This window comes from Natator depressus, chromosome 1 (genome assembly GCF_965152275.1).
Source record: "Natator depressus isolate rNatDep1 chromosome 1, rNatDep2.hap1, whole genome shotgun sequence".
Classification (NCBI taxonomy): domain Eukaryota; kingdom Metazoa; phylum Chordata; order Testudines; family Cheloniidae; genus Natator; species Natator depressus.
In genome coordinates, this window is record NC_134234.1 from 316,740,915 (window position 1) to 316,764,743 (window position 23,829).

Genomic DNA, 23,829 nt, shown 5'->3' on the forward strand with positions numbered 1-23,829 from the left:
CAATTAAAGAAAATCATAGAAGAAAAGAAAAGGAGTACTTGTGGCATCTTAGAGACTAACAAATTTATTTGAGCATAAGCTTTCATGAGAAAAGGGCTATCTTCCAGAACAAGTTTTTAATGCTGACGAGACTGGGCTCTTCTGGAAAAAAAATGCTCAACCGCACTTACACTTCGAAATCAGAAAGACAAGCCCCTGGCTTCAAAGCAGGTAGAGACCGTGTGACTGTGTTGTTTTGTGGCAATGCGGCTGGGCATTTAATAAAGCCGGGTTTGCTCTACAGGGCTGCAAATCCCCGTGCCCTAAAAGGCAAGAACAAAAATCTCCTGTCTGTGTTCTGACAATCAAATAAAAAGGCTTGGGTGACAGCACCATTATTTCTGGATTGGTTCCACAAGTGTTTCATTCCGGAGGTCAAGCGGTACCTCAAAGAGAAAGGACTTGACTTTAAAGTGTTGCTGATCGTAGACGATGCTCCTGGCCACCCTGCGGCACTCCGGTTTGTGCATAACGACGTTGAAGTCGTCTTGCTCCTCCCCAATACACCTCCAACCTCTTGACCAAGGTGTGATTCGCTGTTTCAAGGCCACGTACACGAGGCTTATGTTCTCATGGATACATAGCGCTATGGATGCTGATCCCAATCTTAATGTGATGGAGTGTTGGAAGTCCTTCAACATTGCCGATTGCATCACTTACATTAAACAGGCAATGGATGCAATCAAGCCTGAAACAGTCAATGCATGTTGGCGAAACCTATGGAAAGAATGTGTGAATGATTTTAAGGGTTTCCCGACCATTGACAAAGAAGTTAAATGCATTGTTCAGGTGGCCAGGCCAGTGGGTGGTGATGGCGTCATCGACATCCTTGAGGAAGAAATTGAAGAATTAATTGAGAGCCATAGAGAAACATTGACTAATGAAGAGTTAGAGGAACTGATAAAATCTTCTACAGAAGATGAAGACAACGACGAACAGGAAGAGCTAACAAGTTGGAATCTTCATAAATTTGCTGAAGTGTTCCAAGCAGCGAAACACTTGAATGATTTAATTTCTGAATACGATCCCTCTATGGAACGAAGCCTCAAAATCACAAATAGTATTATGGACAATTTGAGACCGTATCAAGAAATGTTTGAGCAGCTCAAGAGACAACAGCGACAGTTGCCGATCACCATGTTTTTCAAGGAAAAACAACCAGTAGCAGATGAGCCTATGCAATCAACTTCTCGAGCTGAACCAGAGCCAATCACTTCGTCGACAACTCGCTTTCCATCACCCAAGCTTTGTAACCTCTTTCTCCTCGATCGACATCAAGCCCTAACCATAACCACTTTGCAATAATATCAGACTCCCTTAGAATATTTATCTAAAAATACTGGCCTCCAAGGGAGAAAAAAATTGTACTAAAATAAAGAAACTTGTAAATATGACTCAATTAATTTAATCATAACCATGTCATAGTTATACTGTCTGATATGTTTGACCTTTAACAGCTGAAATGAAATTCCTTATCCCCTTTAGAAAATTAAGATTTCACAGTTTCCAAAATTTCTCCCATCACAAGTTGAGAGATACAGATCTTAAACATGTTATTGGTCCAGGAATTAATACTGGTTAAACTGCACCTTTGTATTTTTGAGAGGAAATTCCATACTTTAGGTAGAGGGTGGAGAAGGAGGGAATGGAAACATTTGTCCCACAAGTTTATATAAAGAAATATGTTAACTGTTTGAGGTTGCTCAGAAGTTTGGAATGCTAGAAGTGATCTCAGGATAGGTGGATATACATACGTGTGTGTGTGTGTGTGTGTGTGTATTCTATATAAGCTACTATATATGTCTTCATAAATACGTGTGGAGTGGTGGTGACATTTAAATTTATCATGCATCTTTTTGAATGTCTTATCAGTACTCTAAGCATACATACACACATATAATGTTAGAGCTACACACATTTATGCATTGCCATATAAAGTTCACATCTACAAATAATTGAACTAAATTAAAAAGTTAGAGTAGAGCTGGTTGAAAAATTTTCCACCAAAATTATATTTGATTTATTTTCCACAAAATTTTCTGCAGAAAAACATCAATTTGGGGAATAAAAAAAATCAGTTTTTGTCAGGAAAATCTAAACAAAACGTTTTGTTTCAGATCAGTTTTTTCAATCAAAAGTGTCAAAATGAAACATTACTACAGTTCCAAATCAAAATTTGGTTCTGTGAAAAGTTTTGATATTTCAACTTTTTGTCCTGGTTCAGGACAAAAACAAATACCAAAATAGTGGAATTTCCCATAGGACAAAAATTACAATTTTTTTTTATCAGTCCTACCTTTGAGGATTGTAGATTTGTGTAGGGAAATTTAAAAATTTTAAGTCTGAATCCTGAAAAACACACCCTGAACCAGATACTTGAGTTGTTGGGTTGTGCTTAGATTCCAGGGTCCTCACTAGTTTTCTGAAAATAATCCACAGTAAAGATCCTCCTCCATTGCTATAACATTCAGGGATTTAGACTCATCTCTTCATCCCAACTGTAACTTCACTGACTATAACAATCTAATTTTTTTATTCTTAATGGAAAATCAGGCTACACTCCATAACGTGTTTTGAAAGTATCTTCTCCCTAGTTACCAAGTAGCCCCACCAACTAAAGGCTTCTCTTGTCCATTACAGTCTGTCTGTCCTACTGCATTTTACTATTGGTTAGCTGGAATGTTGTCTTGAGGCCACAACTTCCTGATTTAGCCAGGGATTATCAGTAGGCATTGTAGATTATTTGGCAGTATTAAAAGTCAAGCAAAAATTTACACACCAAAACAAGACATTAGTACAATTTAGTTCTTTGCTAATTTGCAGAAATAATGGAAAGAAAATAATATTTTGCTAAATTCTGTAAATTTCATTATGCTGTGGCAGAAACTCTAACTGATATGAAGAGGGGGAAAGAGCTTTTGTTGCATATTTTGATCCATATTTAAATCTCAAGTTGCAAGTACGGCTGCTGAGGCAGTATCTGAGAAAGAGCTACAAGTCACAGGCACAATCTGTAGAGGAAGGAAGGAAGGCACTCAAACCTAACTCTAAATTTGAGTTTTTCCTTTCCCAAATACAGTAGGCATAACTGGAAAAAAAGGATGAAGAAATCAGATTGGCAATGACTGCAATCATTTAATACTTGGAAGAAAATAAGGGAGCGGGACTGGGTCACAGAAGGACCAAGGACGAAAGAAGACACAGAGAACATATCTGTATCAAGCTGGATTTATTGCTCACTGACCGGTGCTCACTAGCAAGTGACACTATAAACTCTGCTTTGAAATATCCCACACAGAAGCAAACACGTATGAGAAGTTTCATGACAAAGTCTTTGAGTTGCTTACCCCTTGATTTTTCTCTCTTCCACCTGGTCAATATTTTTTATTTTTGATAAATTAATAGGTTTATTTCAGTGCATTACCATCAAGAACAGAAAATCTGTATAAGAGCTATGTTCCGTTTAACTTGTTTCTCCATAATTTTAGAGCAAGTAGAATGTAGAAAAGCTGTTACCCAATGATAAACAATTCTTTTTTCATTTTACACATTTCTTTATACCTAGTGGGAAATGCATATAAACAAATAGCCTGACCCTGCACTCTAGTCACAGAGGTGGCACTGACCAAGTAAATCTCCATCCTCTATAGGCTTGTACATTATAAGCATTTCAAAAACATTAATCACATTTCAATTCAGTAAAATGGTAATGGGGAATACTTGGCATTAATAAAGGTCAAGACACATTTATAGGAAACCACTTCAATGTTCAGCTGCACTGATGCCAGTCTTAGTCAGATTGCACCACTTTTGCCTGCTGGGAGGAAAAATGCTATGCATGCAAGAACAATCTCAAGCAATTAATGATTACTGATGAGCAGATCTCAAAAGGTTTGGAAATAGTTTGATATGATTAGAATGGATTCTTGTTTTATTTCCAAATTTGCATGTTATTTGTTTAATGAAAAATAAAGTATTTGATTTTTTGTTTTTTAAAAAAGGCTTGGATAAGAACCCAAAAAAGCGCATCCTGATATCTTAGATCTGCAAAACTATGCTACAAATCACATGAGAATAAGGTTCTATTAGGAGTTTCCTGGTATTCCTACTTCCAGTAGGGCAGCAAGTATCACAAATATGGCCTCTCTCTCTGCACTTTCACTTCTGGGCACAACACAGTTGTACAGGACTGTGGAGATTTAAAATAATGAATAATAAATGTTAACTTTCACACAAACAGGCCCAGCTAATTCTTCCTTTAAGTTTTATTATTTATAGTTCAGCATAGTAAATTAGGATTGAACTCCATTGTATTAGGTGCTGTTTAAGCACAGATATATTCTCTGCCCCGAAGAGACTACAGTTGATAGAGAAACCTAGACAACGGAGTGTAACAAAAAATAAGAGGGAAATGGTCAGGTAAGATGAGGGTATAAGTAATAATCTCACATTGTTATCATAGAATCATAGAATATCAGGGTTGGAAGGGACCTCAGGAGGTCATCTAGTCCAACCCCCTGCTCAAAGCAGGACCAATCCCCAATCAAATCATCCCAGCCAAGGCTTTGTCAAGCCTGACCTTAAAAACTTCCAAGGAAGGAGATTCTACCACCTCCCTAGGTAACGCATTCCAGTGTTTCACCACCCTCCTAGTGAAAAAGTTTTTCCTAATATCCAACCTAAACCTCCCCCACTGCAACTTGAGACCATTACTCCTTGTCCTGTCATCTTCTACCACTGAGAATAGTCTAGAACCATCCTCTCTGGAACCACCTCTCAGGTAGTTGAAAGCAGCTATCAAATCCCCCCTCATTCTTCTCTTCCGCAGACTAAACAATCCCAGTTCCCTCATAAGTCATGTGTTCCAGACCCCTAATCATTTTTGTTGCCCTTCGCTGGACTCTCTCCAATTTATCCACATCCTTCTTGTAGTGTGGGGCCCAAAACTGGACACAGTACTCCAAATGAGGCCTCACCAATGTCGAATAGAGGGGAACGATCACGTCCCTCGATCTGCTCGCTATGCCCCTACTTATACATCCCAAAATGCCATTGGCCTTCTTGGCAACAAGGGCACACTGCTGACTCATACCCAGCTTCTCGTCCACTGTAACCCCAGGTCCTTTTCCGCAGAACTGCTGCCTAGCCATTCGGTCCCTAGTCTGTAGCTGTGCATTGGGTTCTTCCGTCCTAAGTGCAGGACCCTGCACTTATCCTTATTGAACCTCATCAGGTTTCTTTTGGCCCAATCCTCCAATTTGTCTAGGTCCCTCTGTATCCTATCTCTGCCCTCCAGCATATCTACCACTCCTCCCAGTTTAGTATCATCCGCAAATTTGCTGAGAATGCAATCCACACCATCCTCCAGATCATTTATGAAGATATTGAACAAAACCGGCCCCAGGACCGACCCCTGGGGCACTCCACTTGACACCGGCTGCCAACTAGACATGGAGCCATTGATCACTACCCGTTGAGCCCGACAATCTAGCCAACTTTCTACCCACCTTATAGTGCATTCATCCAGCCCATACTACTTTAACTTGCTGACAAGAATACTGTGGGAGACCGTGTCAAAAGCTTTGCTAAAGTCAAGAAACAATACATCTATTGCTTTCCCTATATAGGCTATATAGGTTATATAGGCTAACACTGCACAGCTTCATGTTTCTGAATCATTTAAACATTTTTAAGTATGGTTGTAAAGATTAAAACTGCTGTCTATTTAAACATGTTATCTACTTTAAAATATTATGCAACCTCACACCAACTATCCCCAATCACCCCCTTTAGCTATGTTATTAGTAAAAAAAAACAAACAAACAAACAAACAAAAACTATCCTCACAAATTCCCTCAAATGAGGAGGGAACTTTCACAAACTTATTCCTTGAGTTGGATTGTTACTTTGCTGCACTTCAGGAGTGGCTCCATGCAGGTATCAGGTGCAAGAAGAGGGCATTAAGATCAATTAAGGAACGTATTTTCAGACATCTCCATAGCGTGGGGCTGGGAAGATGACATTAGTGCCACCGAGGCCTCTACTCAGTTATTCCCCTTTTCAATCACTTCCACACTCAACAGCTTCTCAATTCAAAATAGCTCAGATTGTGGGACAGATGATATCTCTGCGCTGAGGGTCTTGAGATTGTCATGGTTCTCTTCCCCCCAATATTCTTGGGTTAGCAGAAGGAAAAGGGTGGGGCCATGTGATCCTAAAATCTTGGCTCTGCTTGGGTAGGAGCAGTGCCCCAAAGAGGCCAGGGGCAGGGGAAGGTTTGACTAGTCCCCTCCACCTTACCCTCTGAGATGCTGACAGCCACTGCCATCAGGACACTCACCTGAAGTAAAGAAAAAGCTTTGGGGAGTATAGAGTGCAGGTAACATTTTTAGATCCAAGGCTCACAGGCTGTATTTTTCCCAGAGGATGATGCTGACCTACCATACACACTACAGTTAGATCCCCATGGATGAACCAAGGCCCAGTGTCGAAGGATCAACAACTTCTGCATCTCACTTGCAGCAGCGGTGTTAGCCCATGAAAAAAAAAGAGTGAATGCCCCATGACAGTTCAAAATGATAGTTATGGCTACAAGCAAGGACACATTCCATTAAATACCCTACTCATGAGTTTCATCTGATGCTATTTCTTTTTTTATTTTGCAAGAACTATCAGCTTTTTCTTAAAGAAGAGAGCACAATACTTATTTAAAATAAATAAAACATCTTTTCACTTCAGACTACTTGCACCATCGACTTCTTCCATGTAAAGAACAGATTTAAGAAAATACAGAATACTCTTTTGACACTAACATATAAAAAGATTATGTTTTTAGGGCTTTTTCCCCAGGATGACTATGACATTGGATTAATAACCTGAGAGGTGGAAAATGAAATATGATGTGTCTGCATGCAAATTAATTCACTTAGAAAAATATAAAGAAGCTAAACATAGGTTCAATGGCAGTAAATCAGTTAAAGTCATTTACACTCTTCCATCGGTATCAAGAGCAGGAAAGAAAGCAGCATGTTGACTTGTATTAAGAGGTATATAACGAGATGCTAGTCTCCTCATAGTTAAGGAATTTCCTTTTATAAACCCAATTTTGAAAACTCACCCTACCACCGTTCTCACCTTACTTTGCAAAAACCAAAAATAGCTCCACTGAAATTTTCCATGCCAGTTCTTGGCCTAGTCTAAAATTTTCTTGGAAAGTTTGAGGCAAATCAGACAAAGCTTTGGGGAAATATGGGGAGTAAAACATGTAGTGAAGTCACACTTTTGAAAGATGCTCCTAAATTTTTTTTGAATCATCTCTGAAACTTGATCTATCAACTCTCAACAGGTTTCATGATGTTGGACAGCACTGAAGCCAGTCTAAGTTTAGGCATATTGTATTTGGGGGGTGGAATTTAGAAAGTAACTGTGCTTTCAAACACATAAGTCAGTCTGTAAGAGGTGTTTTACAGATCTGGATGTCCAGGATATGATCATAAAGTTGTAGGGAGACCATTTGCGATGAGTGACAGCCACATGCACAAGGGGTCATACACAGGAAGGTGGGAATATATAGAAATCAATCGAGTCCATCTCTGCATACCTTGAAAGGTTCCCTAAACCCTAACCCTAAGCATAAACCCTAAACCCTAACCCTAATCCCCAGAGACTCCTGGGGACTGGGCTCATTTGAGCATTTAAAAAACACATTAGGAAATTCCCAAACAAGAAAACAGTTAACAAGAAGTTATGGTTAAGCAGACAATGCAATTTACTACCCCCCCCCCCAACCCCAGTAATTTCAGACCTACTGGTCCATTAAGATGGGCTTCCAGGCAGAAAGAAAATGAGGTAAGTGGAAAAGGCAAACAGAACTGAAATGGATTAACACTGAGCTTTCTGGTAAAACACCAACATTGTTACTTCTCAGATGATAAATTACCTGTTCGAATCAGAGAAGAAAAGGAGGAGGCCTTTTACCTGTGATGTTGTTTCTTAAAATAAGCAGTTTGATACTGCCTTTGATTTTCTTGAGAGCAGTAATCACATTAGGTTTCCAGTTTATTCCCTCTGATTGTCCCAGAGCTTACCAGGCTCATTCCCCGTTACGCTGGACAGAATAAAACTAAGGGATTTGAGCTCTCATGCTTCTGGATGTAAGCCAATGAACAGGGTGACAAAAAGTCTTGCACTAGGCTATGTTTTTCCATGATTCTTGACTAATTTTCCTCAACTACTTCAGAATGATACAATGAATGACACAGACACATCCATCTGTAAGACACTGATTTTCTTAAGTGTAACATGTGTCAGAGACACTAAGAAAGGGTACCCTTAAATATAATACAGCTTTAAAAGATGCTTAAATTATAGCATCTGTTATATAACTATGGACAAGTCAAAGTGAAGCTCACGGAAAACCCCACGTGAACTGATTTTGTTATTCTCATTAAAACTGATATTAAAGAAAAATTGCAAAGGACTGTCATATCATGTCAAAATAACTAATTACTGCAGTTTACTTTTCAGTCATCATTCCATCTGCTGAGGCATTTAATAGAGCTCCTCACTGGAAGTGGGAATGACATATTATTAATAGGAAAAAATGTTTCATCATTCTCAGTGTTAAGGAACTGTAAGTCCTTTCTCTAACCAGTTTATCACTAAAGTGCCCAGGATATTTTATCTGTACAAATTACTAATTTTAGGAATAAGAAATCATATGGCCTCAAACTATCGGAGATAGTCTTATTATTGAACGCATTTGTTCACTTTGCACAACTTTATTTAAGGTGAGTGCAAGATGTAAAATCTTGAATTTGTCAAGCCAAATTGATTTGCAGAAGTGTTCACCTTAAAGTGCTGACCGTGAATTTTTTGTTGCTTTTTTCTCAAATACCCTTTCAAAGAAAATTTAGAGGACAACACATTTTAAAAGCAGATGACTCACATGTACAACTTTACCCGTAGAATGTAAAGTAAATGCCATGCTTACTTTATTGTAAAGACTGAAAAATAATTAGAATAAAGATTCAAGTCTCTAAAAAAGCTCAACATTTCAAACCTTATGAAGGCCTTAATAAATACCTTTGAGTGGTTTGTATCAAGTGTGCATTTTAAATGAATGCAATGACTATTGCCCATATGTTTTGTGTGTCTTAGAAGAGCAAGCCTAGAACGGAAAGACCACATGCTAAACAGATTTTCTGAAACTTTAGGAAATAAAAAACTGTTTTGTTAAAATCAGATTTACATTTGCAAATTCAATATCAAACACCTGATGTTTATCATTTCCAAACTGCACCCTGACATACCAATGCTTGTGCTCTCACATGCCACTGACCACACCGAAAACAACAGCACATCAACATGCACCTGGTACATTTAGTAGCATGGGCGATACCTATCTTCTGAAAATGGGCCTTGATTCTGCAGAGAATGAATGAATGAATGAAACTACTCGCTGTGCGTGAAGTTAAGTTAATGGGACTAATCGCAGCAAGTAAAATTAAGCACATGCGTAAGCATTTGCAGAATTCAGTCCATAGTTGTACATTTGGCAATTTTCAAGTGACTAAGATTGATTACACTCACTTCTGCTTCCTTCCTAATTTTTCTAACTTTTAAAATATTTGAACCTAAACTGAACATTTCCTGTTCATTTATCATCTCTCTCTCTCTCTCTAAGCAGATTTCTTTTTTGTTTTTCGTTTCTATGGAAATAATTTGTGTCTATTAATTATTTCCTCAGGAAAAAAATGACAATGGCACTGAACACTGGGTCTTTTAAAGTTGTTTTTTCTACAATATTCTATCAGAGAGAAGTTTTGCTTGACTATATAGCTCTCAAATAATTGCTCCAAAATAGCTATAATTGCAAATAATTCCCCATTGCTCAGTATTACTGTGTATTTTTTATTTAATTTCTACTTTCTTTCATTGCCTCTCATGTTTAGTTCAGTTTTCCATAACATATTTATATCCTCATAAGCAACTCACATAGTCTCAGAACACTGATTTTATTATGTAGCTAACAAATAAAATCAATGCTAGTACTTCAACAACTATTACATTTTCATTTCTCCACTGTATAGTTTTCTCCGCTGGAATCAACTTTTCTCTATCCTGTTTTCCCTATGCTTAGGGGCCACTTTTCTTATTCTCTTTAGTTAAGAAACAAGACAAGGTACCAATTATTATTTAGGTGCTAACATTTCAAATCAGCAATCCCAGCCAGTCTCCTTTAATTGCAATATTCCCACCTCATCGGCACCACAGCAGAGAAAATCAGTCTCTTTGTAAGTGCGTTATTAGATACAAAACACGCCAAAGGATCAGTTGTGTAAGTCTATTATTCTCGCTCAGACAAGCTAAGTAGCAAACAAAAACTACATTTAGTGCCAATTAAGGTTGCAGCAGTATACATTTCATTCTCCCAGAAGTTAAAGGAATAGAAAGAAGAAGCAAGACTTGTACATTATTTTTCACCTTCATATTGCCTACATCACTACTGATAACGCATTCTAAAACTTCACAAGGCTTTCACTTCCATCACCAACAGATCCAAAAAAGAAATATGTACGCCAGCTTCCTCAGACTTGCTCTCTAACACAAAAAACCTTATGGTGACCACTCTTGGTTTTATATCAACAGATCAGTACACCTGACTATCACACAATCCAGGCATTTGGGAAGTTCTTCTGCCTTGTCACTGCTGAGGTCCAGTGCCAACGTGGGAATCCATAAGCATGAAGGCCACGATCTTGGCCAACAGTGGAGACTGAAAAAATGACCTCCAGAGTTGAGTCAGTCTTTACAGCATGTGTTAAGGGGCCAGCCTCAAGCTGACAACTGTCACAGATACACATTTTCAGCGGACCAGATATAGAGAGGGCCACAGCATACACGCTACCAGTGGTTACACAGGCAAAATGCATGACAAATGATTGAACATGTGTGTAGTGGTCCCTTGCTCTCCAGTGGGGAGGGAGGCCACTCTGCCTTGTTGCAGGGGCGGTGGTCTTCGGGCTCGAGCCGGCGGGCTTCGGGCTCGAGCCGGCAGGGTCCGTCTAACAAAAGCAACCACACAACAATAGTCTGGGCTCCTGTCCCCACCCGTGGGTGGGGGCCCGCTGACGTAGTCTTTAGCCCTCAGCTCACTCAGCTGGGGCTGACAACAAGTAACAGTCCGAGGCCCCTGCCCTTGGGGGGGTCGGGTGGCTGGGCTAGTAGCATGCTATCACCTATGCCTCCGGGTCAAGGCAGTCAGCAAATATACACAATCTTTAGCCCTAGCCCTTTGGACAGAGCAGAGCAGGGAGCAGGCTTTAGCCTAAACTGGGGATTAGGTAGCCAGCAAGCACACAGTCAATAGGCTCTAGCCCTTTCGGCAGGGCAGAACAGGGAGCAGGCTTTAGCCTAAGGTTCAGGTTCAGGCTCAGGCAGCCAGCAAACACACCATCAATAGGCCCTGGCCCTTTGGGCCGGGCAGAGCAGGGGGCAGCTTTAGCCTAAGCTTGGAGCTCAGGCAGCCAGCAAACCCATATACTCTCGGGGTTCGGGGGGGGGGTGAGCGCCCCCACAGTCTCGGGAGGCTCCAAAAGGGGTTGATTATCCAGCACGCAGTGTAGGGTGCTGACAAGGGTGTTCGGGGGGCACAAGCCTCCTGGCCTAAGGTGGGGAATCTGCCACCCTGGGATTTGGGGGGGCAGGTGGACATGCCACCCTACTCTACTGCATCCCAGCCCAGGGCCCTAGCAGTGTCAGAGAGGTCTGCCACTGGGTCGGCAGGAACCCAGCCACAACACGCCGACCTAGAAGCAGTCAGCCCTGTAGCTGGCCAGTTGTCGGCTGCCCCTGGGTTACTTCCTACCTCCCTAGGGTTTGGTACCTCAGGTATCCACCAGTTCTCGGGCTCCTCTGGGTAGACAGCCAATGGTAGTCCCACTAACACCTCATCTGGGTCCGTCTCCTCTGGGGGCAGGGTGTGGCAAAGCATGGATTCAGTTCCTGGGCACTGCAGCAGGGGAAGGAGGCGGCCATCTCCTCTGCTGGCTCCCGCTCAACTGAGCTGCAGGGCCCTCCCTTTATACTTCCTGTCCCGCCCCGTTCCTTCTGGTGAGAGGGGCGGGGTGGGTTTAGCTCCGCCAACCAACAGCAGCATAGTGGTCCCTCGCTCTCCAGTCCGGAGGGAAGCCACTCTGTCTCACTACAATGTGTATTGATGATTCAGCCCATAACTTGCAGGTTTTTTTTTTTTTTTTTTTTTACTGAAAAACTATGTTAAAGATGTCTTTTCACTTCATAGCTCTCCTACAACCACACCATCATTCCCTGCATAGATCAGCAGCAGGGCTTGAACCCTAGACCTTCAGACCCCTAGTTTATACCCCTACTGTAGCTGTGAGAGTAATTACTAGCTCTGTTGTAGACTAGCCACTGGGGGAGAACTTGACACACACTTTCTCTGTGGGCTTTGCAGGTATTTACTAGTCTACAGCAGAATATCAGTGACCAGGAATCCTACATTCTATCCCCAGCTTTCGGAGAACAGTGTGATTTATACTGTTTAGAGATAGGATAAACTCTGAAAGGAATTATTGTACAGTGAACTAGATTGGGATTTATCCTGTTAGAGACCTGGGGTCTGGGCTGGAAATGACCTTGCATAAACTCTGTACTAACCTTTTTTTAAAAAATGGAAGGCGTGTTCAGCAGCTCTTCCCTAAACATCTTTTGAGGTTGACGTTCATGGCTTTAGTCAATAATAAGGGTAGTGAATTGAATGGAAATGTAAATAGAAATTACAATTAAATTCTCCTATTATCTCTATCAATTCATTTTTGATCAAGCCACCATGAAAAATTCAACTAGTACTCTAAGTTTATATTCTATACTTAGGATTTTCCCATCTCAGTGAAATATTTTACAAAATAAAGATTTTAAGTATCTGTTACCACTGAATATTGTAACAGCCTGAACTATGATTCTGTTACTGCGGCAGATAAAACACACAGTTTTAGTTTCATGATAATTGTGGTAATATATCAGAAAAATAGCAAACTGCAATTTGAAAAATACTCAGTATAGCATAAATCACAGCTCTTATTCTTTAAGGTCAAAGCCTCCTGGCATTGACAATATAATGGTGATAAAACTAAGAGAGATGTCTAAAATAAGGTGGATACATAATCATAAGAAGAACAAATAACTATACTCTAGCCTACTTTTAAGTGATATCCTGTATGGCTCACCAAACAACGCGTTATTTTATGAGGCAGTGTAGTCTATTGGACTGAGTTTAGGTCTGAGAGCCATGAATTCCTGAGTTCTAATCTTGGATCTGACATTCCCATGGGACCTTGGGCAAAATCATTTTACCTCTGTGCTTCAAGTTCCTCATGTGTAACATATCCCTTCACAAACTGTTGTAAGTACTGTTTAGATAGAGCTTTGAAAACCTAAATCCTTTGAGAGATATTATTGTATTTTAAACTGCACAAAAACTCAGCCCACAGGACTGAATTCATGACAAGTTCTTAGTGAGTGCCATTTTAGGTAGCAGAATTAGATCTGTAAAAGTATTTGTGGGGGAAATCTTTTGAATATATTGAATGGGAAAGTACAGGTAATTCAACAAAGAGGGTAATAAAATAAAAGGGAACGAGAGGCAATAGAATCATCAATGAGATTACATTCTGACTCAGCAAAGGCTAGAGCATAGCATGGTAGAGCAAAAAACAACTCTTAAAATAAATGCAATAAAAATATCTCTGACTCTGTCAAGCTTCCTTCCCCACTCTGAACTCTAGGGTACAGATGTGGGGACCTGCATGAAAGACCCCCTAAGCTTATTCTTACCAGCTTAGGTTAAAAGCTGCCACCACTGAAGTTTTACACAAGGAACAGGGAAAGAGCCCACTTGGAAAAGTCTTTCTGCCCAAAATATCCCCCCAAGCACTACGCCCCCTTTCCTGGGAAAGGCTTGATAAAAATCCTCACCAATTTGCATAGGTGAACACAAACCCAAACCCTTGGATCTTAAGAACAAAGAAAAACCAATCAGGTTCTTAAAAGAAGAATTTTAATTGAAGAAAAAGTAAAAGAAAAACCCCTGTAAAATCAGGAAGGGAAATACCTTACAGAATAGTCAGATTCAAAACATAGAGAATCCCTCTAGGCAAAACCTTAAGTTACAAAAAGACACAAAAACAGGAATATACATTCCATTCAGCACAACTTATTTTATCAGCCATTTAAACAAAACAGAATCTAATGCATATCTAACTAGATTGCTTACTAACTCTTTACAGGAGTTCTGACCTGCATTCCTGCTCTGGTCCCGGCAAAAGCATCACACAGACAGAGAGGACCCTTTGTTTCCTCCCACTCCAGCTTTGAAAGTATCTAGTCTCCTCATTGGTCATTTTGGTCAGGTGCCAGCGAGGTTATCTTAGCTTCTTAACCCTTTACAGGTGAAAGGGTTTTTCCTTTGGCCAGGAGGGATTTAAGGGTGTTTACCCTTCTCTTTATATTTATGACAGATTCATTTCTTGTAGAAGTGGGTCTCTTAAGGAGTGATATGAATGAAAAAAGGGCAGTGGTCTGTGCACCTGCTTAGGAAGATCATCTAATGCATAGTGTCTGCTGTCAAAGGGATCAGTGACAAAGTATTTACAGGTTTCAGATCAGCAGCTGTGTTAGTCTGTATTCGCAAAAAGAAAAGGAGGACTTGTAGCACCTTAGAGACTAACCAATTTATTTGAGCATAAGCTTTCGTGAGCTACAGCTCACTTCATTGGATGCATTCAGTGGAAAATACAGTGGGGAGATTTACATACATAGAGAACATGAAACAATGGGTGTTACCAAACACATTGTAACGAGAGTGATCACTTAAGGTGAACTATTACCAGCAGGAGGGGGGGGGGAACCGTTTGTGGTGATAATCAAGGTGGGCCATTTTCAGCAGTTGACAAGGAGTCTGAGGAACAGTGGTGGTGGTGGGGGGGAATAAACAAGGGGAAATAGTTTTACTTTGTGTAATGACACATCCACTCCCAGTCTCTATTCAAGCCTAAGTTAATTGTATCCAGTTTGAAAATTAATTCCAATTCAGCAGTCTCTCGTTGGAGTCTGTTTTTGAAGTTTTTTTGTTGAAGAATTGCAACTTTTAGGTCTGTAATTGAGTGACCAAAGAGACTGAAGTGTTCTCCAACTGGTTTTTGAATGTTATAATTCTTGACATCTGATTTGTGTCCATTTATTTTTTTACGTAGAGACTGTCCAGTTTGACCAATGTACATGGCAGGGGGGCATTGCTGGCACATGATGACATATGTCACATTGGTAGATGTGCAGGTGAACGAGCCTCTGATAGTGTGGCTGAAGTGATTAGGCCCTATGATGGTGTCCCCTGAATAGATATGTGGACACTGTTGGCAACGGGCTTTGTTGCAAGGATAGGTTCCAGGGTTAGTGGTTCTGTTGTGTGGCTGCTGGTGAGTATTTGCTTCAGGTTGGGGGGCTGTCTGTAAGCATGGACTGGCCTGTCTTCCAAGATCTGTGAGAGTGATGGGTCGTCCTTCAGGATAGGTTGTAGATCCTTGATGATGCACTGGAGAGGTTTTAGTTGGGGGCTGAAGGTGATGGCTAGTGGCATTCTATTATTTTCTTTGTTGGGCCTGTCCTGTAGTAGGTGACTTCTGGGTACTCTTCTGGCTCTGTCAATCTGTTTCTTCACTTCAGCAGGTGGCTATTGTAGTTGTAAGAATGCTTGATAGAGATCTTGTAGGTGTTTGTCTTTGTCTGAGGGGTTGGAGCAAATGAGGTTGTATCGTAGAGCTTGGCTGTAGACAATGGATCGTGTGGTGTGATCTGGATGAAAGCTGGAGGCATGTAGGTAGGAATAGTGGTCAGTAAGTTTCCGGTATTGGGTGGTGTTTATGTGACCATCGCTTATTAGCACTGTAGTGTCCAGGAAGTGGATCTCTTGTGTGGACTGGTCCAGGCTGAGGTTGATGGTGGGATGGAAATTGTTGAAATCATGGTGGAATTCCTGAAAGGCTTCTTTTCCATGGGTCCAGATAATGAAGATGTCATCAATGTAGCGCAAGTAGAGTGGGGCATTAGGGGACGAGAGCTGAGGAAGCGTTGTTCTAAGTCAGCCATAAAAATGTTGGCATACTGTGGGGCCATGCGGGTACCCATAGCAGTGCCGCTGATTTGAAGGTATACATTGTCCCCAAATGTGAAATAGTTACGGTGAGGACAATAGCAATTCTTCAACAAAAAGACTTCAAAAACAGACTCCAACGAGAGACTGCTGAATTGGAATTAATTTTCAAACTGGATACAATTAACTTAGGCTTGAATAGAGACTGGGAGCGGATGGGTCATTACACAAAGTAAAACTATTTCCCCTTGTTTATTCCCCCCCGCACCCACCACTGTTCCTCAGATGTTCTTGTCAACTGCTGGAAATGGCCCACCTTGATTATCACTACAAACGGTTTTTCCGCCCCCGCTCTCCTGCTGGTAATAGCTCGCCTTAAGTGATCATTCTCTTTACAGTGTGTATGGTAACACCCATTGTTTCATGTTCTCTATGTATATAAATCTCCCCACTGTATTTTCCACTGAATGCATCTGATGAAGTAAGCTGTAGTTCACGAAAGCTTATGCTCAAATAAATTTGTTAGTCTCTAAGGTGCCACAAGTACTCCTTTTCTTTTAGAGTATTTACAGTTTCTTCCACACACTGACTTATCAGACCTGGTGCATCATTTCTACCATGGTGTCTACAAGAAATGAGTCTAATGTATTTCACTCCCAACATTCGCGGGGCACTAAGGTGACTGAAAGAGTGGGAGAAAGCAGTAGCAGGCAATGTGCTCACAGAAACAGGCAGAATCTGTTCATTTGTACATTAATAATGCAGCAGTACAGCTGTCTCTTATAAAATACTCAGACGTTGCATCAAAGCTTGGATCTTTGAACAGTAAAGTCCTGGTAGCTGAAATGAATATATTTAATTTGTTTATTCCAAGAGCCAAGAATGCTGACCTAAAGGCAAAAGGCAATCTTGAGCCAGATATATTCCTGCTGAGTATGTCCTCTGAGCTCTTGAATTAACTAAGCATTTTGAGGATGTGGAACCAATCTAATAATATCCCAACTTAGTATTTCATCTTTCATTTATTTTTCAAATCATCCTAATATCTTGTAAGGAGATATCAAATTGATCATAAAAAACAATGAACTGCAACAGTTGCAAGTAAATAATTTTCCAAGCAAAGCTTTGAAATTTAACGCATAATATATTATGGCATTAAAGTTACTCTCCTTTGTGTTACTTACCCTCCATGTATACATGCAGAAGAAAAAAGACTATAATATTTCACCCCATATTTTCTATTTACGTATGTGTCTTATCTACTGAGTGTGTGTAGGCGATGAGGAAGATGCTATAGGCTCTGGGAGCAGAAAACAGCATAAATGGATTTAGTGGAGGGGATGGTGCTTAGTGCTAACATATAATTGGGAGGGAGAGGTGTCCAGCATTAAGATATTGTTTGGGAAACGGCGTAAATTGAAATAGCCTGGCAGCATGTTAGGAGGCAATATGAATTAAGTTATTCATGGGGAGCTACTCAGAGTTGATTCACCGGTGGGGAGGCAGCATTAAGTGTTTTAACTGTGGTTAGGAGGGCCGCCCAACGTTAATTAAAACTGCCTCAATAAATCAATTAATTTTGTTTTGTTAAATCAATTAATTAATCTGGGCAGGGCTCCCAGGCATGGCTTGCAAGGGGGCAGTATATTTCAGCCATTTACATCTTCCTAGCTATTGCATATGTAGTATTTAAAGAAAAGTAATATCATAAAAATCAAGCTACTATTTTTGTGTGAAATAAACAAACAATCTAAGTTCTACAACATAGGCGACCTTAAAAAAGCAGCCAATTTCTTCCCTCCTCTACACTGGTGTAAATCCCATTGCAAACAACTACAATGTCCTCACTAATTTCTGCATCTTGGAACCCAATCCCTGCCTATCCATCTTATTTCAGAATCATTCCAGCAATATAACCCATTCTCTTGTGCTAACAATTTGAATAATCTCTAAAAAGAAGAAACTAATGTAACATGAATTGTACTAACAAAGCAGTTCTATAACTTTATTCTGTGTACTCCCTCTTCTCTGCTCCATATCTAATGTCATTCCCCTGTCTTTTTTAGGCACATTTAGACTGTAAGCTCTTTTGGCCAAAAACTGGCTAAAGTTTTCAAATGTGGGCACCCGAAATAAGTCCCTATATTCATATTTAGGCACTGGAGTAAACAGTCTGGTTTTCAAAGATGTGGAATTGTGTCTGCCTGGCATTTTTGAAAAATAGGCCATTTCCATGCATGTTTGCTTATTTGGGCCTATGTCTTTCTAATTTATGTAGAAGTGCCATGCACATCATTGATGCTATACAAATATTAATGATAATAAATAGGCATCACCACCATCACATTTTAAGATAAAATGTATAGCTTAATTTACCCTCAGCCACTTACATTTTTAGAAAATCTCACTGTGAAATTCCCAAACTTTCCCTATTATAATGTTTCCTGAAATCTTTACCTCAGTGACTGTCTCAGTTTAAGTAAAACTTTCTTGAGAGTGTACATCCCCCCACATACCGCACCCCACTCTCTGCTGCTGTTTACAGTCAATCACTTCAGGTACAAGAGCTGACACTTACAAAGAGAGTCAAACATGGTCAATTTTACTACAACTGTTGTTGCTCTGTCAAATTCATACACAAGTAATCCTGTAAATAATGTCCTGCTGGGAAAAATATATCCCTAGATATCTGCAGGGTTGAATAAAAATGTATTTACTTACTTGAAAGTCTCTTTCTTCCAGTATCTCTTTCCTCCACCTGACAAGGAAGGCAGCACAGACGTACAAGTGAAAATGAGAAAAACCCTCAGGTTCAGACTAAAAAACAAAAAACAAACAAATTAAATTTACTGAGTCATTACTTTACTTATGTCATTTAACCCCAATTATATATAAGACATTCAATATTGACTTGTTGATGATATCAAATGTTTAAGAGAAACAAAGAACACAGACTATGTGCTTTCTTAATCTTCATTACATCTAGAATCTTATTAGATTTAAGGGACTTAAACCTCTATTTTTCACATCCCAAATGTATTATGACTTCATCTCTGCTATAAGCATCCATAGACTATATCCTATAATGAGAACCAGGCCTGGGTGCATATTTCTCAAAGTTAAACTACTTTCTTTGCAGCCCATTCCAGGCTTTTCCCTTTAGTAACTATGTTCTATGAATTACTGTAAGCTCAAGCACACTCCCCCAAACCCAGTGTTACAACCATATGCCCCATGTCCACTACTTTGAGTGTGGAAGTTCAATCTAATATTCATTTCTGTGACGTTGCACTACATATGTTTTATGGAAATATGCTTATAAGTGTAAATATGATGTAACTGGAATATGCTTTATACAAAAGGTCTCTTGTAAGGTATCATTACAAACCCTATAATCTACTGAGTGTGTTCATCCTATTTGTATGTATGTATCATTCTTGTATCTGAAGCTAGAAATATGAAGCATAACTCTGAAGTCCTATTGTAATTATGCAAAGTGTGGGCCATTAATGGTGGTTTAGAACCTTGATGGCTGCCATTAACTAGGACATTTGGTGGTAAATGGCTCTGTTTACTTGCAAACCTCCCTGGGTACCTGCGGGACAGCCCTGGAAGAATGAGGTCCATATCACATGATACAGGAATCCATCTTAAACCAGGTGCTTTTCCATTTAGAGGTGGGGGACCCAGAGAGACAAAAGTTTCCCATCTTGTGCCAAAGCTATAAAAGGGGGTGGAACAGAACAAAGAGGGCGGTCAGTCATGAGAAATCCCCTAGTTACCACCTGAGCTGGAACTAACAAGGTCTGTACCAGGGGAAAGGATTGGGACCAGGCTAGGAAGGAGTCTAGTCTGTGAAAGAAGCTTATTGAAACATCTCTGAGGGTGAGATTTACCTGTATTTAGTTTCTTAATGTACTAGGCTTAGACTTGCGTGTTTTGTTTTATTTTGCTTGGTAACTTACTTTGTTCCTTCTGTTATTATATGAAACCACTTAAATCCTACTTTTTATACTTAACAAAATCACGTTTGTTTATTAACTAACCCAGAGTGATTAATACCTGGGGGAGCAAACAGCTGTGCATATCAGTGTTATAGAGGGCAGACAACCATGAGTTTATCTTGTATAAGCTTTATAGAGAGTAAAGCGGATTTATTTGGGGTTTGGATCCCATTGGGAACTGGGTGCTGGAGATAGGTGATCTGCTGAGCAGTTTTTGGTTAAAGTCTGCAGCTTTGGGGGCATGGACCAGACCTGGGTCTGTGTTTGCAGCACACTGGCATATCTGGCTCAACAAGGCAGGGTTCTGGAGTCCAGAGCTAGCAGGGGAAATGGGCTCAGAGGTAATTCCAGCACATCAGGTGACCGTCCCAAGGGGGTCTCTGTGACCGAACCCAGTCACAATTTCTTTCTCAAGCCTTTTCACTGTAGTAATACAGTGCTGTGTCCATTTGTTACCTTTTTTGAAAAAATAAAATGTAAAGTTTGGTGGGTGTTGACCAGCTGCTAACGTATCACATTAAATCCAACAAAAATTGTACCCTCTCTGCATTTAATAACATGAACACTACAGTTTAATTCTGGCACACAATCAGTTGCAGGCCCCAATTTTGTAACCAAATCTGCTCGTTTTCCTAATGCATTTTGGAGTCATTTATTTGAATCCCCAACAAAGGGCATTTTCTATGGCTCTTGGCCGTAGTTTAGATTTCACAAACATACTAAAGAGTTAGTCCAAAGGCATGATCTCCATATACAGTATTAAAGAAAAGTATTTCCCTAAAGCAAGATCTGTGGCCTATTTAAAAATGTAACTGGGTAGAATTTTATTTGAGACTGATTTCTAATTACTGCTGAACTAGTAAAATTGAAATAAGAAAACTATGATCCAACTTATTTTTGGTGTTAGCATTGGTTTACAGAGAACACTATAGAGAAGTCTCATTAGATCAAAATTTTGGAAAAAAATGAATTCGTTTTTTGAAGTTAGAAAACTATAGCTCTGATAAATAGAGGGAATTCAATTTAGTTAAGATATTTAACCAAATAATATAAGTAAATATAAAATATAGTAATTGTCCTTTATAAAAATCCAACAGAAGTCTGGATATTTTCTTAATCATCTTAGCTGGTCATTGCAGAACTATTTCTCATTGCTTTCCTACAATTTTGTGTGTATCACACATACCTGAGGTTGGGGCATTTGTTATATAATTCATTGAGTTTGACTTTTCTTCTTGTTCTAAACAGGTTATACATTTTCTGTGGAGAAACATACATCTGGAGGCATTGCATGTGAAGCCTGAATGTGGACTAGTGCAGTGGTGACTCCTGTCCTTGTCCATCGGTGCCGTTGACTTGGGGTGTGTGCCCATTGGATCCGTAGTTACATCGACAGCACCTGCCACTGTAGATCTTCATGAGCCATGGGTACTGGGCTGAAAATGTCTTGGTGCTGGCAGTACTGAGAATATCAAGCATGCCGGAGATTGTTTAGGACTAGTGTGGGGCTCACTAGCGTGGGGACTTCCTTTTTGATGACTTACGAGAGGGGTCAGTGGCTGGTTCTTTGACCCATAGCCTTTGGATGTTGACCGTTGTAAGGAAGAATCACGTCTGCTAGGTGACTTTTGGTGTGGGTCTGGGGAAGGTTGGAAGGACTCCTCCAGGAATATTATCTTCTGTCTCAACTCCCTGTCCATGCAAGACCTGGGCCTGAGTTACTGGCAGAGACCACGCTTCTGTGGAATGTGGCCTTCCCCGAGTAAGCGTATACACTGGGAGAAGTGATTGTCTGCAACAGGGATAGCCTCTTTGCAGGAGACACACTTCTTGAAGCCCGGTGAACCAGGCATACTTTGTTGTGGGAAGGGTCCCCAACAAGAAAATAACACGGAGGCAAATAAACTCTTTTTTTAAGGAAGAAAATAAGAAAGAAGGGAAAAAACTCTACAACTACAACTCAGTACTTGGAGATTGACTAGCTATAGACACGTAAAATGAAAGTAAGGTTGTAACAGACTTTGAATAGCTTTGTCTCTAGCCAGGGGTGGTTGAGAAGGTTGGCTAGCCTTGTGGCAAAGGCACGAGGAGAGAGAGTGCATGTGCAGGCCTAACAGACACTGCTACTGAAGATCTCCAATCAGCAGTGCAGGGACGCAAGCACACTTGTAGTGGAGCACCTATAGGGACACTACTCAAAGAAGAAAATGCAATTCCTTGTGTTGGAATTTGCTTGGATTAAAAATAACAGTCTTGAACACCATCAGAGAGGGCAGACGGAGTACCGGATTTACCATGGTGCTGGTCCCAGGCTCCAAAGGGGTCCTGGCCCAGCCCGCTCTTCTCTCCCTCTGCCCACCGCTCTCTCCTGCCAAGGCAGCGGGCAGAAGCTTGGTCCTGCTGGCTCCTGCTGCAGGACAGACTCCACCAGCAGCCAAGCTCCCCCATCCCCCGCCTCTTCCCACAGTGTGACGCGTTCCTGGCCCTCCCCCTCTCCCTGACGCCAAACAGCTGATCGCCCACACGAGGGGGGCCTTGGAGAAGGGGGTGGAATCAGGGCATGTCCCTCCAGCCCCCTGCTGCAAGCCTCTCAGGGCGGGGGCTGGGGTTCTGGGGGTGCTCCCCGCCCCCAGCCCTGACTCCTGCACCCCCTCACACACCCCCAGCCCTCTGCCCTGACTCCTGCACCCCCCACACATACCCACTCCCACCCTGACCACCAAACGGGATCTCCTGCACACACACCCCTCAGAGTCCCACCTGCACCCCTCACACCAAATGGGAGATGCCCCAGGTAAGCGCTCCACACCCCAACCTCCTGCCCCAACCCTGAGCCCCCTCCCTCACTCCTGGCCAGACCCTGCACCCCAACCCCCAGCCTGCTCCTGCACCCTAACTCCCTCCCAGACTCTGCACCCCCAGCTCTGTGCTCAGTGCACCCCCACCCTCAGCTCAGTGCAGAGAGAGAGACAAAAAGAATGGGCTAGAACCAGGGAGAAGGTAGGTACCCGCTCTATGTGGGAAGGGGCGGGGGGAGGATCCTGTTTACCCCCTCCCCAGCCCTGCTGCGCTTGCAGTTTAACCCAGCCCCTCCCTTGCTCCAGGGACCAACGCTAGCTCCCGGGACCAACGCTAGCTCCCGCCATGCTTTGCTTTTGCCCCCGGCCCCTGCATTGCTCCCGTCAGCAGGGACTAATCCTTCCCCCATGCCCCACTGTGTTCATCTTGCCCCTGGCTCCTGCCTTGCTCCAGCTGGGGACCAATCCTCCCCCACCATGCTCCGCTGTCAGGATGGATCAAAATTAATGATTTAAAAAAAAATACTCAAAAATCTGATTTTTGAGGAAAAAAACCTATCTAAAGATAGTTTTAATTAAGATACATTATAATTAAGATCATCATGGAATAGGGATTATAAATTCTAATTCTACAGTATGAGAAAATATATGCATATAATGTTTAAGAAAAGTTTTGCAAATGAGTTATAATAGTTCATGGATTAGGGACCCAATTTTATGGGGTTCCACAGGCTTCTGTACAGATTATTTAGGTTAATCTTTCTATCTATCCAGTGGGACTCAGTGTTCAGTCTAGAAGATACCATCAGAGATGCTT

General features: G+C 41.1%; 1 protein-coding gene across 4 annotated transcripts in view; it reads right to left on the bottom strand.

The window, feature by feature from the left end:
- The window catches only part of TBC1D22A (TBC1 domain family member 22A), a 531,490-nt gene that overhangs the window by 149,814 nt on the left and 357,847 nt on the right, over positions 1-23,829 (bottom strand). For all 4 annotated transcript variants that reach the window (XM_074942417.1, XM_074942415.1, XM_074942414.1 and 1 more), the window contains one exon: positions 18,932-19,027. In XM_074942417.1, coding sequence (XP_074798518.1) covers positions 18,932-19,027 — 96 coding nt within the window. The remainder of the gene's footprint in view (positions 1-18,931; positions 19,028-23,829) is intronic.